This window comes from Alnus glutinosa, chromosome 5, assembly GCF_958979055.1.
Source record: "Alnus glutinosa chromosome 5, dhAlnGlut1.1, whole genome shotgun sequence".
NCBI lineage: Eukaryota > Viridiplantae > Streptophyta > Magnoliopsida > Fagales > Betulaceae > Alnus > Alnus glutinosa.
In genome coordinates, this window is record NC_084890.1 from 12288012 (window position 1) to 12307057 (window position 19046).

Genomic DNA, 19046 nt, shown 5'->3' on the forward strand with positions numbered 1-19046 from the left:
CATATTTTCCTGAAATGCCTTGACGTTCTTCCTTGAGTCTTAGTCTGAGAGATCACCAAGAAAACTCCATCTCTTGAGAAGCAAAACCAAAACCTAGAAGATTCGCTAGAATTTGAAATTCAGTTCATATTTTTAACCCTAATTGCTATCGGAGCTAGTGAGAGAGCGAGAGCGAGAGAGAGAGAGAGAGAGAGAGAGAGAGAGAGAATGGGAAAAACGAATTGAAAGAGAGAGGACAAAAGTGAGACCTAGCCAACCTTTTGCAGTTTGAAGCGCTCGCTGACCTGAGGGTGAAACGTGAAAGCTTGAAAGGTGAGAGGTTAGAGGTGAACGAAAATGAAGAAAAAAGTTTGGGTTAAGAAGCGCAGGGAGAGAGGGACTCTGGGGTTAAGCGGTGCAGTGAGGGAACGAAAATGAAGAAAGAAGTGAGGGCTGGGAAAGGAGGGAACGTGTGCGGCCAAGGTGAGGGGTGAGGCTGAGCGATAGCGAGAGGAGACGAGAGGTGAGGAAATGAAACCTAAACCAAAAAGATAGTTATATATATTGTCAAAAACCGCTTATATATATATATATAAGCAGTTAGCGGTTATTAACTGCCTTTTCCAAATCCTATAACCGCTATTAAAAGCGGTTAGTGCTTATAAGCGGTTAACAGTTATAAACGGTTAACGGTTTTAAAGTGGTTATAATCATTTCGTTTGTACATCCCTAGTTAAAGAGTTGGGCAAATTAATAGAAATTGGATAATGTGTTTGGCAGATCAATGATGTGTTTATTTTTAGTATTTGATTTACACAAACAATTTCTAATTTGATGTAAAAAAACAAACTTACCAAACTCGACCTTAGCCGATTCCCTTTGGTTTAGCTAGGGTTTGCGAAGATGCCTCCCACCATAGCCCACAGTACTCGATTGATTCAAGCCAAGAGAGAAATCTGAGAAGCTCTCGGGATTGACCATTGATACTCGGCCATGGCTGCCAGCGACCGCTGTACTCGGTCAAATCAACGCCCTCTCCACCATGGCCCAGCCCTCCACCCGGCTTGTACACCTTTCTCCATCACCATCGCTGTAAAAGCTAGGTGAGCCTTCAATATCTATCAACAGTTTGAAAGGCACAAACATGAAAGAGCTGAACAAACTTCACGCTCTCACGTTAAACTCCTTTAACATCTTGTAGAAACTTCAATTTGATCTTGTTGAGTGTGACTGAAACATTTTTCATATCAATCCTCTGCCCAGGGGACTCTGCACAACACTGCAAAGCTAATCGCATGATGGATGATATGAAGTCCATAGCAGCATGTCCTTCGATTCTTTGCAAATTGGCATCAACGAGTTCAATTACTGAAAGAGGTAACAAATCCTCTACCCAACGCTTGAAGCTCATTTCTCCAGCAAACATGTCATCTGTCGGCTTCTTTCTTGTGAAAGTTTCCATCAGTAAAATACCGTAACTATACACATCACTTCTTGTAGAAACAATTCCTTCCAATCCATACTCTACGTGTGCATTACAATTTGTTATAAGAATATGCGTTTATATTCGACAATAGTGAAAAAGAACAACCAAAGAAAAAAATTGTTAAGATCAACATTCTACAAAAAGACCACAATTTGTGTCTAGGTACAATAAAAACTAAAAGCTCACCTGGTGCCATGTATCCAATGGTAGCGAGAGTCATAGTTTGCTTCATGGAGTCTCCATCACCTAAGAGTTTGGCTGTGCCAAAATCAGTGACATGTGCAACCATATCTTCATCCAACAAGATATTGCTAGGCTTCAAATCACAATGAACAACAGGTGTTGAATAACCATAATGAAGGTATTCTAATGCTGACGCTACATCGATCATTATATTTAGCCTTTGTAAGATACTCAAATAGTGCTTGTGAGAATACAACCACTTCTCTAGGTTTCCATTAGGTATGTATTCCAATACAAGGGCTTTGAAGTTGATGCTACTACAAACACTAATGAATTTGATTAGATTTCGATGACGAATATTGCATAGTACTTGACACTCTGCATCAAAACTCTTGAATGCCCCTTCTACTTGCAAGTTTAAAACTTTTATTGCAACATTTGTCCCATCTGATAATGTTCCTTTGTATACTGACCCAAAACTCCCTTTACCAACTAAGTTGTTTGCATTGAATCCTTCTGTTGCTTGTCGAAGTTCTTGGTGAGAAATTCTTCTCCATGTTGTTGCAAGTAACGACTCTTCCTCAACTGGAAATTCAACATTCCTTTTTTGGCATCTTATCCAAACTAATACGTAGGCCACCACAAGTATTGTTAACACAATTGCCAATAATACATACTTTAGTACATGCATTGTTGTAGCCTTTTTTGGTTGAGGACTACCTTCTTTACATGGGGGAACTTGCAGTCTGGGAGCACCACAAAGTGCCTCGTTTGACATAAATGATGCAGCCGAGAAGTTTACAAATGTTCCTCCTGAAGGAATTTCTCCTCGTAGTCTGTTAAAAGATACGTTGAAATATTTGAGATATTGGAGTCCTTCTAAGGCCTTTGGAATCTCTCCAAATAAATTATTACCGGAAAGATCCAAGAATTCCAAGCTTACTAATTCACCAAATGATTCAGGAATTGAGCCTTCGAATCGATTGTTTGCAAAGGAGAGGTAAACTAGATCTGTAAGGCCATTAAGCGATATTGGAATACCACCTGACAACTGATTTCTTGAGAAATCCAGTTTTATCAAGACCTTCATATTTCCAATATTCATTGATGTGAGAGAGCCACTTAGAGAATTTGACGACAGGTTGACCACCAAGAGGTATGTTAGACTCCACAAGCTCAAGGGAACAGTAGAAGTTAATTGGTTTAAGCCCATGTAGAGATATCTTAGAGAAGTTAGATTATCCATGCATGTAGGAATATGTCCAGAAAGCTCATTACCATCCAAATCTAATACAACCAAGCTCTCTAAATGACAAAGATCGGATGGGATGTGACCTTCTAGTCTATTACTTCGAAGGTACAAACCTTCGAGCATGTGCAACCTTCCCACTGTACTTGGAATTGGTCCAGCCAATTCATTTGTTTGTAGGTTCAAAGTTGTCAAGCTACTTAAATTGCCAATATCACTAGGAATGCTACCCTTAATATTGCAATTAAACATTGAAAACCTTCGAAGAGAAGTAGAGAGGTTTCCAACGGAACTAGGCATGATGCCATTCAGTGGATTGTCTGATAAAATTAATGCTTTGAGATATATGCAATTCGACAAAGAAGAGAAAAAGCTCAATTCTGGTGATCCAACGGTCAAATTATTTTGTCCTAGGTTGAGTCTCTCGAGAAGTCTTAAATTCCCAAGTGTTTTAGGAATTAAGCCTGAGAATGAGTTTTGAACCAATTCTATGTCAATGAGTTGTGAAGCATTGGAGATAGAGCTGGGAAGTGTTCCACTTAATTCATTTGCCCCGATATAAAGCTTTTGAAGATTTGGAAGGAAAAGGCCTATATTTGATGGAAGATGGCCTGAGAGGTTATTCAAAGTTATTGCAATGTCTTGCAATGTAGAGATATTGAAGATTTCAAATGGAATTGGGCCAGCAAAGTTGTTGTTCTCGATATTAAATAGCTCTAGGTTTTGTAAATTACCAATTTCACTTGGAATTTCACCTGCCACAATATGAACAATTATGTATTATTATTCAGAAAAATAATGTTCTTTAAATGAATTGTAAATACAAGTGAGCAGAGTGTAAAAAGTTAATACTTCAAAGAGCTAATTAGTTTGGTTTAATAAATAAGCCACTCGGAGCAATAATTTTTTTTTTCAGAACGGACAATATTTGTTATTTTGTGATTGCCATGAACCATAGAGATGGCATCAGTGGTGGCCACAGGCCAACTGTTGTTGGTGCTCTTGGTGCATTTTATCTTCGTCAATTTATGGTTGTAGGAGACAACCATGAGAGTTAAAGACACAAGTTCTTGAGGTCACTATAAACAATGATGGTGACATTTGTTGTCGTCTGAAGCAGATGGCTATAAGAAAGCCAATTAATTGAGTTAAGGATCCTTAATCACATATATTTAGATCCCTTTGTAGCTTTTAGATATGGGATCAGCATAGACGAATAGAGAACAATTCTTTGGAGTAATTCTTGTAAGCAAACACAAAATTCCTAGAAGGGATTATGACGGAAAAATGATAAACCTACACCTCTTTTAAAACTTGTTGACATGTGTCAACATGTGGTTGGAGGATGTTAAAAATTGTTTTAGGGTTTGATGTGGCTCCAATCATATGCTGAACATATTAGAAAGTTGTAAAAGAGTCGTAGGCATAATAGTATGAAATGCAATTTTCTGCTAACTAAAGTGATCATTAATGGTTCATGGTTGATAATTTCAATTTTTTAGTACGGACAAAAGACTGAATTAACTATACTGAGGAAGATTAATGTTAGATACTATATTTTTATCCTACAATTGTCCAATAAATCTGACACTACACTTCCGATTAACTATTTGATTAATCCTTGTTAAATAAAAAATAAAAGATTCAATGGTTGGGTAGAAGCATCAAGTCAATATTGTTGGATGAATATCAGATAAAATTATAGTATCTCGCATTTTTCATTGGGTAATGATAATATTGACCTTTTGAGTTCTTAAGAAAAAGAAAGAAAACAAAAAAGGCAATCACGTTGTCACATATGGTTTATCCTAAATAATAATCTTTTGAAAGGTAAATCGAATATTTTAGTTCATCATTTACTGACTTAACATTATTACTTTCAAAAAAGGAGAAACTACAAAAAAGTCTCTCAAACTACAAGCTATTTTTAAAGTAACTCCTTAAACTATCATCTGTACTAATATGACTCACAAACTACCAAACAGTGTTAAAAAGACTCATTTTGTCGAAATATTTTTAATACCCTTGCCTTGTGTCATATATTTAATTTAAAAATAATAAAAATTAAAACAATTTTAAAATTAAATTCTAAAAAAAAAAATTAAAAAAAAAGGGGTGGCTGAAGCATCCCCAAAAAACAAAATGGGGGTGACCCAAACCACCCTTAAAGGCCAAACCTTAAACTTTTTTTTGGCCTTATGAGGGTGGCCGAATCACTCTCATGGGCCACGAGGTTAGTTCGGCCACCCCAAAACCAGTTTGGGGTGGTTGAACCCACCCCATAGCCGAGCCACTCCCAAGGCTCTTGGGGTAGTTTCGGCCACCCCCATTTTGCTCTTTGGGGGGTGGCCAAACCACCCCCAAGGGCCATGGGAGTGGTTCGGCCACCCCACCCATTCATTTTTTTTTTTCCTTTTTTTTTTTTTTTTTTTTTTAATTGAATATACGACACATGACAAGGGTATTAAAAGAATATTTCGACAAAATAGGTCTTTTTGATAGTTTGGATAGTTATATTAGTACACTTAGTAGTTTAAGGGGTTACTTTTAAAAATGGCTTCTAATTTGAGGAGCTTTTTTTTTTTTTTTTTTTTTTTTTTTTTGTAGTTTTTCTAACAATATTAAAAAAAAAATTGATCAATCAAATTTCGAGCCTTAATTTGCCCTTCCACTGGTGCCATTGCATGTTTAAATTAATTATAGTTAGCAATTTGATGTACTATCAAAGAAAAATATCTTGCTTTTTTATTAAATAATATATTATCTACTACCGAAAAAAGAAAAAGAAAAAAGAAAGAAATATTGAAAGAAAGAAGGCGGCAGTAGACAAATTTTTATGCTCTGCAATTTTCTTGTTTTCCTAGACTCTCTTAAATCTTCTAGTTTTCTTGTATGGTGCAGACAAATTATTTCTGCATCCGATTGAATCATAAAGTGCAATAAGAAAGCAAAATGTTTTGCATCAAGCACAAAATTTCATATAATTGACTAAAACAAGATTAAACATACCTTGAAAGTTGTTGCCGGCGAGATCTAAATTTATAAGCATGGTTAAGTTTCCAATTTTTGGAGATACTCTTCCTGTAAAATTGTTAGCGTGCAATGACAAATTTTGCAGTTGTTTGCACTTGAACAGAGTAAATGGGAGTTTGCCATAAAACTTATTGTGAGACACATCAAGCCACTGTAAGTTGGGAAGATGATCAAACAAATCCATTGAGAATTCACCAGACAACATATTAGATTCGAGGTCCATGACTTGTAGTGAGGGCATGTTGAAAATAATGGAGGGCAACGGACCTGAAAGCATGTTCTCCATTAGAGAAATTCTTTGCAAGGACGATATGTTGAATAGGGAGGAAGATATGGAGCCCGAAAGCTGGTTATATCCAAGATGAATTATTTCCAACGAAGATGCATTAGATAGAGATGATGGGAAAGTACCATTGAAACTGTTATCATGTAGAAACAAATATTGAAGTTTGGATAACGACCCCATTGATGATGGGATTTCTCCACTCAAATCATTGAATCCAAAGTCTAAGAGTTCCAACCGGTAAAGTCTTGCCAGCTCGTTGGGCATAGAGCCATGAAAGCTGTTGTTTGTGACACTTAGTTTAACAAGAAATGAAAGATTTCCTATATGTGGAGGAATGGTGCCTACAAGGCCCATGTAAGAAAGGTTCAAAACTGTGATTCGATGATATTTAGAACTACAAGTGATACCGATCCAATTACATACAGAAATACTAGTAGACCAATTGCTTGTCAAAATATTATGAGGATCATAAGAAATACCACCCTTTAAGGCAAGAAGAGTGGATTGATCAGTGGTAATGTCGAGAGCCGTTGCATTAGCTAAACTTCCAATGTAATAATGTACCAGAAACACCGTCGCACGAAGGAGGAATAGGAAACAACTTCGATCCATGAATGACTGACGCGTGGTGGTTGAGGTGCTTGGGTTAGTGTGGCACTCAAGGATAGACAGGCGAAACTAACGAACAAGGAGATCGCAGTGTCTGTGAAGATTAAGAGAAGAAACAGATGGCCGTTTTGGGAAAAAGGAAGGTGAGTTGGTTTAGGCGTTGACTTCAATTTTTCTTGCAGAGAAAAGGACGAGAAAATCAAAATTCGGTGAAGAAGAATGACGTCTCATCATACCTGCCCCACTTGTCTTGTGGTTCTAGTTGTTTGCTCATATCGATTGATTGAAAATAAATAGTCCTACCTCCACGACTCCTTTAAGAAGTAGGCTCTAGACCATCCTGGGCCCTCTATATATTGAAAGAATAGGAAGAAGGCACCAAGTTAGACTGGGATCTCTGTGTTTTTCAAAGGATCTCAATCCTTGTTCTCCGGGTTTTCTGATAACAGAGGGTCTGGCTAGGATTTCACAAAGAGAGAGTGCTAGAGTGTGATTTTCCAACCAAAAAAAAAAATACACTTCGATTTGGAGGAGAAAGACTAAAATGAGGTGCTGCGGACTCCAAAAGAGAAGGCTTCGGCGTCTCAAATTTTGTTTCTTTTTCTTTTTCTCGATCATGGGCTTTCCCCACCGTGACTGATCTTCCGGTTCTTGTACACTTGATATGAGCCCGCCCAAACGCTTCAGATAGTTTATGATTTGGATTAAGCCTCCTAAACTATAGTCTTTTAAAATAAAAGCCATACATATTGAATTGCGATTTTGTAGACCAAAAATGTGATTTTAAATCAAATCGTAAAAAATAAATCGTTTTGAAGTTTTCAAAAAATTGTGATTTGAAAACGTAGAAAAATATGCTTTTTAAATCACATGCAAGTGGTGCTTTTTTGAAAACGCACAATTTGAAAGGCTAAACTATGATTTTAAATGTCATATTACGATTTTGCCAAACGTTTAACTATGCTTCTAAAAATCACGTTATTAAATCGCACTTTTGAAAATCGTAAACTCAAACGGACCCTTAGATACATCAAACTACAATTTTGTTGCAATTAAGTCACTATTCTATCATTCTTCCAAAAATACCCATGTTTTCTTTAAAAATAAAAAAATAAAATAAAATCAAAAATCAAAATTTTATGCAAACTTTTCTTTCTATATTAATCAAACCTTACTCTTGCCCAATAAATAAATCAAACCTTACTTCATATGCTATCCCCCGATGACACGTGTCACTCTTAATAAAAAAAAAAAATATAAATATATAAACTTATAAAAATAAAAAAGAAAAAAAAAATAAAAAAATAAAAAGAGAAAAAAAGAAAAAAGAAAAGAAAAGGTAAGAAAAGAAAAAAGAAAGATGAAGAAAAAGAAGAAGAAGAATGAAGAGAGGAGGTGGCCAACGAACCACCTCTGGAATAAGTTTGGGGTGGCTCGCAGGCCATCCCTACCTTTGGACCACCGTAGGTGGGGCCGGGGGTGGCTTGTGAGCCACCCTTTTCTTTCTTTTTCAAAAAAATTAATTTTTTTAATTTTTCAAGTTTTATTTTTTTATAAAAAAGAGTTATACGTATCATCATTTTATTGGTGATAACATAACACACTAATAGAACTCATCAAATGTTTTGACGAAATTTGATTGCAGAGACAAAATTGTTATTTTGGCCTCCCTCGAGAACCTCTGAATTATTTTTTATACTTCATGGAGCGATTTGTAATTTAGACTAACCACATAAACTGATTTTGCCTTTATTTAAAAAAAAAAAAAATTGTTTTTAGTTTTAATTTTTTATTTGGTTTTTGAATTTTGGTTTTTGATTTTTTTTTTTATTGGAACTGTTGTTGATACATTAATATTTTTTTAATCGTTTAATTTTAAGGGTATTGTGTGTAAATTTTGTTTACAAATTTAAGGTATTTGTGTCATGTCAAATATTTTAACGAGATTGATTAACAGAAATGGGGTTTGAGTAAATAAATGGTAGTTCGAGGTAGTCGGGTGGTGAGAATGTCAGTTCATGGAGCCATATTGATGGTGGGTAGTACTTCATGGAGAAAAATGTAATTACCCTTTATTAAAAAAAAAAAAAAAAAAAAAAGGAATATTTTTAGATGAATGAAAATATTATCTTTTGTGGGATAAAATAATGAAAAGATTGGTATTTGGTTGACTTGCTTGTTGGAGGGTTGCCTTATTTTAGTTTAGCATCTACTCTGCTTTGCCTCTATAGGATAAAATGGATGAAGGAAGTGCATAAAAATCAGAATGCCAATGATGCTGGAGAAAGTGTTACGTAGTTCTACATGTGGATATGGTTATCTCAATAATCGTATTCATATTTTACGGTTATTACTTTTAAGTAACCGCATCTGCATCCACATATATAAATAGTGATTAGTAATGGTTAGCTGTTTGCTTGTATAGTCCTAGTGTTATTGTCACGATAAATAGTTTAAATATACGGGATTGAGATTAAGTTTGTTTGATTGAGGGTGCTGAATTGACATTAGTTAGTGTAGTGGATGGCGGGTCAAGAATTAGAGAAATGATCCCTACATTCATTTCTCACAACAGCCCCACAACAAGCTGACGTGGCTGGTAGTATTTTATTATTTTTTTACAAAAAGAAAACAAAACAAAACAAAAAAAGTAATAAAATATTACCAGCCACATCAGCTTGTTGTGAGAAATGAGTGTAGGGATCATTTCTCCAAGAATTATGTGAGAGAACCAATGGGACAGAATAAGATCATCTCTATTTCATTTAATAAAATGAAAATTATATATTTTATAGTCAGGATTTAAAGTTAATGCATTTAATGGTGTATATAATTTCACATTATTTAAATTTTTAAAAGACGTAACAATATTAACTTTATATACATCGTTAGATGCATCAACTTTAAATTTTGATCTTTCATTTAAAATTAATAATATCAACTTTATTAAATAAAATAAAGAGAATTCTATTCCGAACGAATGACTATATTTGTAGGTCACCAGAGCAGCTATAATGACCTTGGTGCTTGAGAATTATTATAGAACATCTTTGTGTAGATAATTGTAGTGATCTTGATATTTGTAGTTCACTTTGCCCAATATTCATAAGTCATATTCTTTGGAGTGGGGATATTGTAACGACCCACCCCCAATGACACAATATTGTCCGCTTTTGGCTCCCCATACCAGACTTCTCAGGAGGTCACCCATCCTGAGATTGCTCTCGCAGAAGCACGCTTAACTGCGGAATTCTGATAGGTTCATGACCATCACGGCTTTAAAACGCGTTGTGTCATATAGGGTGCATTTATACATATAAGCACATCTTCATTCCCAGGCGATGTGGGACATCACAATCACCCTCCCTTGGGACCCAGCGTCCTCGCTGGCGACCCTCATGGGATCACCACATTCTTGGCATCCCAGCGAGTGCCCGCCGGCAACCCTCTTGGGCTTGTGCACGCTCCCACCATCTCAGGCTGGGCAATGGCTCTGATATCATTTGTAACGACCCACCCCCAATGACACAATATTGTCCGCTTTTGGCTCCCCATACCAGACTTCCCAGGAGGTCACCCATCCTGGGATTGCTCTCGCAGAAGCACGCTTAACTGCGGAGTTCTGATAGGTTCATGACCATTACGGCTTTAAAACGCGTTGTGTCATATAATGTGCATTTATACATATAAGCACATCCTCATTCCCAGGCGATGTGGGACATCACAGATATCCAACACCAGTTCGTTTGAAGTCATATTGTTTGGAACATCTTTGTGTAGAGTCATATTCTTTTATAATGGAGAATGAAAGGATCCCGCTGTTGGTGTTCTTGTTATGTTCTCTATTGTAAGGAAGCGAGATCTCTTTTCTTGGCATTGTTGTGTCCCGTTGAATAAGGGTTGTACATGCGGGTGAATATTAACCGTCTGCATCTGTTATTAGCAACTATCTATTATTTATTATCCGCACATGTGAATGCAATTAATAAAATTACTATTCACATATGCAAATGCGAATAGCAATTTTAGGGTATGTTTTACACATAATATATATTTTATATATATTAGATTTAATAAATTCACCAAAACAATTAGTTTGGTATAGGTTGTGTTTACATTAGTTTGGTTAACTAATGTAAAATGACATTGTTTTGGGTTAGGTATAGGTTGTGTTTACATTAGTTTGGTTAACTGTATTGCTTTCTCGTTGAACACTTGGGAAAAAATAAAAAGTAATGTGTAATCAATATATTTTCAAAAGATTAGGCTTAAAAAAAACTAATAAAACAAGTCCAAAACACTAAAAATCGGCTTAAATTATTTTCAAAATCATTTAAAATAAGCCCTAATAGAGACCCAAAAAAGGTCTAAAAGACTAAATATGCCCAAAATGTCCAATACCTAATATGCAAATAGCGGATAATAACTGCATTTAATAATCTGTAATAACCGTGTGGATGCAGTTAATAAAAATATGATGTGAACGCAGATGTCTAAAAGTAATATCTGTATTTTGCGAATGCGGCTACGTATATTGCAAATAACATCATCCACATGTACACCCATACCCTTAAATATTTAGAGCTTGGCCCACATAACTTGGCAGCTCAAAAAATTCCCAAATTATGTCCTATGATTGAAGATACTTATAAGACTGATTTGAGGGGCCTATGCTTTTTCTTGATGGTTGGAACAAGAAAAATGGTTGGAAACTATCCATATTTATAAATTAATATACAAATTGTCTACCTAAATTATACTAATCACTAAGATGCGGTACGCCCCGTCTTCCCTGTGTATGGATTAGCTTCGTCTTTAATATGATATACACAATCAATGGAGTAGTATAACCCATCTTCGGTTGATACAAACTGTCTACCTAAATTACACAAAACTAGGGTGTAGTACAATCCGTCTTCCCTAGGCATGACCTATCCAACCCTCTTGATTATATATCAATTAAAACCGTTGTATAATAATCATTCACATAATCATAGAAAATATGGAGGATTGAGTTCAATCAATATAAAAGACTTTCTAAGACAAGATAAGAAATTCATATGGTTCGTTTGGGTATTGAATTTTTAGAATCAGAATTGAATTATTATTTTATTTGCGAATTTCGAGGTAAAAAATATTATTTTTTAATGGTAGGAAATGATTGGAAGTTTGAAAAGTTGTGTATAATGATTGGTATTGTGAAAAGTTGTGTGGAATAATGATTTAAATAATAATTATTTATTATATATTGATTGTTTAATTAAAAAATAAATATATATTTTTTAAAAATACATAATTAAAATTAATTTTTTTAAAAAAAAGAAGAAGCAAGGGGTGGTTGCCAACCGGGGTGGCCGCACGGTCACCCCCAAGGGTCGAGGGTTGTCGCGCGACCACCCCCAAGGGTCGGGGGTTGCCGCGCGGCCACCTATTGGCAGCCACCCCTCTGCTTTTTTCTTCTTCTTTTTTTAATTTGTCATTATTTTATTAATTAAATGTGGAACCCACGCATTTTTTGGAGACAACTTGTTCTGTGCGTGGGTCCCTGTCATCAAATCACTAAATTAGAAGAATTTGGATGAGATGAAAAGAATATGGATTCTATTCTGAATCCAAACACACCAATGATTGAATATAAACATTAAGATCAATTCTCACAGTTATACAACGATCATGCATATAAAAAATCTCAAATTAAAATACTATTAAACCATTGTTACTTGGAAATATTAACACCCTTTTACAAATTCAGACGCTCATCGTGGTGCTAGGATGGCCTCCTGCCATGTTTTTCTCCTCTTCAACTTGTTAAGCCTCCAAAAAGAATTTTATGTCTAAAGTTAAGCACACATTTTCTTGACGCTTAAGAGTCTATTTATAGAGATTATGAGAGGCCTAGAAGTCCTAGGAATCCAATAAAAATCGAAACTTAGTCTCTTAATCAAAGTAGGAGATTGAAAATTTAATACAAGTAAAAGGATTCCAAATTCGTCCAAATTTGTGGTCTTTTATTGTGTGGCGATTTTTGCATAGTAAACGTCCGAATTAGAAAAAATATATTTCTGACATATTTGTTTCATTTTTTATTAGCTTTCCAACACCACAAATTTCATTGCAATCTAAGATCTAAGTGGAAAGTTATGATCAAAATATTGAGACATGTGCAGAATCCAAATTTGAATTCAATTCGATTTTAACTCTTATTAGAAAAATTACGATTTAATCATTTCCTTGATTTGAGTAAATTTAACCACATTTTCTAGGTCTTCTCAAAGTGTGCTTTAAGCTCAAAATCAATGGAATTAATTGCATTTTTATTTAAAACTTGAAAACAATAAAACAATACAAAATTAAAAAAATAACAATGCTAAGAATTAATATATGAAAGTTAAAGAGTTTGAATGTGCAACATTCGGTGCTTATCATGTATTCAATAAGAACACATATACATTTCAAAAAAAAAAAAATAAGAACACATGTAGGATGTGGAAATGTTATCGGGTAAAAATAGCAGGTTTATCTACTGTAAAATATTCAAACCTTTGTGGGAAGTTTTATTACAACCTGAAGCTTAGAAGGCAATGGATCAAAGCCTAGTCGATTTTCAAATCCAAGAAAGTGAACAACACCATTTCGTAATAGCTGGGGAAGCATATGTCTGATGCAATCAATAGGCTTTGCCTCCTTCACAAGATTCGCTTCAGTAATTAGAGAAGAAGCTTTGTAATCTGTTTGTTTCGGCGTAAAATGTTTTTAAAATATATTTTTAGTATTTTTTAGTGTTTGATGTGAGTCGGTCATGCGACCAAAAATAATCGTCAAACTGAAAATATTTTCGATTTAACCAAAAAAGCTTCATTAGTTTTAGAAAATGCTTTACATTTTTCAATTTTGTAAATCATTTTTCGAGTTTGAGTTTATCATTCTCAAACCGCCGGACCACCACCAAGCTAGCACCGAGCCACCCCTAGACCACCATCGAGCCAACTCGAACCACCATTGACCCACCCCCCGGACCACCACTGGGCTATCATCGGACCACCATCGAGCCATCTCCGAACCATCATTAAGCCATCATGAACTACTACTGAGCCACCATCGGACCACTACTAAGCCACCATTGGATCACCACCGAATCACCACCAGACTACCATTGAGCCACTCCCGAATCACTGCTAAACCACCACCGAGCCATCCTAAGACCACTACCGAGCTACTCCGAATCACCACCAAGCCACCTCAGGTCCACCATTGAGCCACCTCCGAATCATAACCAGCCAATACCGGACCACCACCAAGCCACAGTCGGCCACCACCAGACCATCATCGAACCACCGACAAGCATTCGCCAGACCACTGTTGGAACTTAAATTATTAGGTTTTTTTTTTTAATTATTTAATATTAATATTTTTATGTTGTGAATAAATTTAAGTTAGGTTATATTAATATGATTAAATGAAAATATTAAAAATATTTGTGATTTTCTATACACACCAAATGCCGGAAAATATTTTCAGCGGAAAACATTTTTCTTGATTTTCCTAATATTTTTTGACGAAAAACATTTTATGCCGAAATAAACGGAGCCAAAGATGCTCTCAAAAAAGAGTGGAACTTATTCTTATAGCATTTTATCCAAATTAAGAAGACAACATACCAAACTACATATTGCTTCAATGTCAAGTGATCTCACATGAGGATGGACTTCCTTTGACAATATTGATTTCACCCTTCAAGATATTCATAAAATACTCCTCTTGTTAAATACCACCAAACTAAACTGGAGGCATTTTGGTCAAACTAAATGTGTCATCAACAGTTGAGGTACTTACAACAAAATTAAAAAAATTTACAAATAATCACTAATTAATTGGATTATGTATTTTAATTGAATCAGGGATGTCATGAAAGACCTATCAACTGATCAACCAGAAGTTCTAGGAATGAGTATACAGTTCATTATAGTTAGAATATGTTGTTCTTTGGTTTATGTCGTTCAGATACTCCAGAAGCTTTTGTTCATTTAAGTTAAATGATATCCATATAATGCATATTATTTATAGACTAGAAAAATTCCTCATTTGGAGCTTGAAGCTGAGTGACTAGTGGCGGCTAAGCCCAATAGTTTTGTGTACATGACTGAGTCAAGTTCATGCAGGGCATGTAGGCCCAAGCACAAGACCAGTGCTCAAGAAGGTGAGGACTACCAAGCACAAGAGAGGTAAGCGCAACCGAACCTGGAGCGTAAGATCGGTTCAAATTTGAGGAGTATCATCAAATATTTGTTGGCAGTGGCGGAGGTAAAATTTTGGTCAAAGGGTCAAAATTTTAAAAAAAAAGACAAAAAAAATTGGATAAAAGTTTTAAAGAATATAACTTCTCTTTATTATTATTTTTTTTTTCAATTTTTAAACCCTACTATTACAAATGAGTCTCCTATTTGATTTCTAGTGTCTAGTCTAAAAAGATAATAATATAAGCAATACATAGCATCTTTTGAAATGTTGTATGCCAACCAATCAATGCATTCTTTGAACCATGCTAGATTAAAAGTTAAAACGACGCCATGTTTTTTCAAATTGTGTTTATGGAAAATCATGGCTAACTGGTTGACAATATTCTTTTTTGTAGATATGCTCTTCGAGTTCAGTCTCTATCATTAGGATGGTAATTTTTTTTTTTCTTAAGTAAGGATCTACTGGCAAATTTACTAAATTTACTTTGACATGAGCTCGTTTAAAATTTAATTGGAACTGAATGAAATTATTGTTGTTCTTCATAATCTCAGGTAACTACAATTATATATTTTATATTGTTAAAATATGTAACAAAAACAACATATATTCATAAACAATTAATTTAAAAGAGCAATCTAAATATAAGAGTTTAATCAATGTAAAAATTTGATTACATGCATCTCAAGCTCTAAAAAAGAAAGATAAGTAATTGATTTGAATTATTGAAGGCTTGAAGTAGGAAGAACAACTATAAGAAGAGATAGCAAGTGGCAAATTGTTGAATTGTTGAGAAGAATGACAATTGACAAAGCAATCAGTGATTTAAAACTAAAACTTAATAGTTAAATTAAACTCTTGTATTCTTGTAAGTCGTAACTATTAACTGGTTTGGGCGTTCAAAGTTTGTCAATTGGCCCTCTCAACAAACGGTGTGGTTTGTCAATTAGTTTGTTGTGAGCAAGTTTTTTTTTTTTTTTCCTAAGCATTGGTGTGTTATGCTTAAACGAAAGTTCAATAGAATTAGTTAAACCGAGCATTTTGGGTTATTTAAAAACGTTCGTTTAAGTAAACACAAAGCTTAAAATGGTGCGTTTTTCCAAAAGATAAAAAAAATCGTCTAACCTAATTCCAAAACACCTAAAAGTCTGAAACAGTGACAAAAACGTCGGTGTGAGTCATGCATCCCTATTCTCTTGAAAAATATTTACCCCCCGATGAATGGCTGAGGGTAGGCAAACAGGGCATCTGGGAAAATTCTACCGGGAGTAAGAGGAATTTTTGGAAAGTTGGAGGGGCGTTTGATCCCTCTCGATCATCCTCCATCCGCCCCTATTTGTTGGGAGTCAAGACATCAAAGTGGAGTATAAAGTCAGCCAAGGTATTTGAAATCGGTACATACAAGCTAGACTTGCGAGGTGGACGCACTCTATTATTCCATGTTGTGAGTTTTAAAGTACTTGTAAGCGCACGAATCGTTTACAATATAGTGTATGTGCAAGTGCGAAGTCGAATTCACAGAAAATTGCGTTGCAAAAATTAATCTCTATTTAAATTAATCATATTTTAACCTAGTTCCAAATTTATGGTTTTTTAACCAAGAAGACATAAACTAAATAAATCAAAAGATATGGTTTTAAGGTTCAAGAATCTACACCCACCAAATCATAGCAACATATTCTCATGTTCATTAACACACATTTAAAGTTCTCACCATACAAATCTTATGTTTGTTCTACTTTGCTTCAAAAATCGTTTAAATCATTCAATGAATCCGTTCTTTGCACAAATCACAAAAGATATCCGATTTTTCACCAAATCATCAAATGTACCTGTTTAACGAAACACAATGAATACCCAACGTTTTGATAAATAAAAACCAACCAAACAATTAAATGAGATAATCTCAAATCATCACATGTATCCGGAAATCACAATAGATACTCAAGAATCATCTCAATAATGGAATGGAAGTAAAACAATTAGAAATTAAAAGCCCATAAAATCAAATACCATAAACTAGCATGAAAACATTGTTGCTCTTCAATGGTGAAGCTTCATCCTCAACCTTAATTGAGATTTTAGCATCTCATGGAAAAAGAAAGCATAAAGAAACTACAAGAATGCATTAAAATCAAATAAATTTACAAAAGATTGGAGTTCTAGATCTAAATCAACCCAAAAACCCTAAAATACAGCGAGAGCAGCGCCTAGGGCTTTCTCCTAGTGTCCTCCCCGAAAGAAATGAGAAAGAGAGGTATTTATAGAGCTAGCTAGAGTTTCTGCAATTTCAGGTTAGCATAAGTGTGCTCGAGCGCACTCGGCCATTTGTCAGGGCCTCTGCGGCGCAGCACACGAGCGCTGTGCGCACTGTGTGCGGGGACTGCGCTCGAGCGGTTAGTCGCTCGATCGAAATCAAAGTCGCTCGAGCGACTTGTGCTGTCTAATTTTCATCCTCTCCCCACTTCTCTGCAATTACACATGAAAAGGTTTAACAAGTGCAAATTAAGGGGTCCAAATATACAATATTTGTGACTCATCAAATACCCTCAAACTTACATTTTGTTAGTCCCTTAGCAAAACAAAATGAAAAATAAAATCAAAGCATGAAACATAAATCCTCTTTCGTGGGAGAAATGATTACATTTAGGATATGTAACAAGCCTTTTAAACCTCTAGAACTCCCTAGTAGATGAGTGAAGTCCCATGAGGGTTTGCTAGAAATGATACCCACAAACATTAAAGTGTTATGTTGTCAATAAGAAGGAATTTTCACACAAACCATGATTCATACATCATGAGCATGCTTAAAAAGACAAACACCATCATCAACATCAACAGGGAGTCCAACATCAAATTACTCATAAATGGTCAATTAAGACATCATATGTTCTCAAAAGTGTAAAGTGAAATTAACATAATCATGAGGTTTCGTTTTAATCTCAAGATAAGTACTTCAAAAACCATTGGATTCCCTATCAAATGAAATAACCAAGGCAAGATATGCGAATTATGTGTCTTTTTCTTTTTCTTTTTCTTTTTTCGCCTTTTCTTCTTCTTCTTCTTTGTCTTTTTCTTTATTTATTTTAGGGGTAATTACCTTTTTCCCCCATGAACTACCAAAAAATGCGCAATGCCCCTATGAACTACCAACTCGACCAAAATAGAGCATTCAACTACCAAAGACAACCATTTTCCCCTCTTCTGTCAGTCAAAGGGGTTAAAACAAACGGTCAACGGGTCATGTGCCATTTTATATGGGGGCATGTTGGAAGATGATGGTAGTTCATGGGGGAAAAAGAGGAAGATGGTGGTAGTTCATAGGGGGAAAAGAGGAAGAAAATGAGGGTAAAACGGCGTGTGACTGACGGAAGGGGGGAAAATGGTTATCTTTGGTAGTTGAATGCTCTATTTTGGTCGAGTTGGTAGTTCATAGGGGCATCGCGCATTTTTTGGTAGTTCATGGGGGGAAAAGGTAATTACCCCTTTTTTTTTATGTAGCTTGTGTAATGCTCGGCTCCCTTAAGCTTTCTAATTGACCTATGTAACGACTAATGAGTGTTGGGCCAGTGACTCCCAAACCGGATGGTTTTAGGTAATGTGCAAATTTTACTCGCAAGCACACGAGTCGTATGTAGCATAGTGCATGCAAGTGCGAGATCGTATCCACAATGAAGTGTATGCAAACAAAAGAAAATCAATTTCTATTTAGATTAATTCTATTTTAACCTAAAGCCACGATTTGAATTTTTTTAAGAACAAAGAAATAAAAAATGAGTAAACAAATACAAAGAAGAAAAACACTAAGGTATTGGAATCCACCAAACCAAATCAAACACCATACTCTTGCATTCTATTCATAAATTCGATTCAAAGGAGCTCGATATTTAAGTTCTTAAACATCAAAGCGTGAAACCATTTGATGAATCCAACTCAAAAACAAATCACAACGATTATCCCTTAGAGTAGAAATCATCCATTGTATC

At 35.2% G+C, this 19046-nt stretch overlaps 1 protein-coding gene and 1 long non-coding RNA gene across 2 annotated transcripts; one reads left to right on the forward strand and one right to left on the reverse strand.

The window, feature by feature from the left end:
• Nucleotides 1-942: 942 nt before the first annotated feature.
• On the forward strand, nucleotides 943-1595 carry LOC133868178 (uncharacterized). Its single transcript, XR_009900300.1, has 2 exons — nucleotides 943-1082; nucleotides 1243-1595. It is a non-coding gene; the product is annotated as an uncharacterized LOC133868178 (long non-coding RNA).
• On the reverse strand, nucleotides 1076-7323 carry LOC133868176 (probable LRR receptor-like serine/threonine-protein kinase At3g47570). The gene is made up of 3 exons (XM_062304998.1): nucleotides 5907-7323; nucleotides 1652-3652; nucleotides 1076-1503 (listed from the first exon to the last, which is right to left on the reverse strand). Exons 1-3 carry the CDS (start codon nucleotides 6826-6828, stop codon nucleotides 1157-1159), a joined length of 3270 nt encoding a protein of 1089 aa, XP_062160982.1. The 5' UTR covers nucleotides 6829-7323; the 3' UTR covers nucleotides 1076-1156.
• Between the last annotated feature and the right edge of the window lie 11723 nt (nucleotides 7324-19046).

Coding starts and splice junctions, on each gene's coding strand:
- LOC133868176 (XM_062304998.1), bottom strand. CDS start 6,828: ATGGATCGAAGTTGTTTCCTATTCCTCCTTCGTGCGACGGTGTTTCTG. Junction 3,653..5,906: donor CGCCGGCAACAACTTTCAAG/GTATGTTTAATC, acceptor ATATTGTGGCAG/GTGAAATTCCAAGTGAAATT. Junction 1,504..1,651: donor CATTGGATACATGGCACCAG/GTGAGCTTTTAG, acceptor ATGCACACGTAG/AGTATGGATTGGAAGGAATT.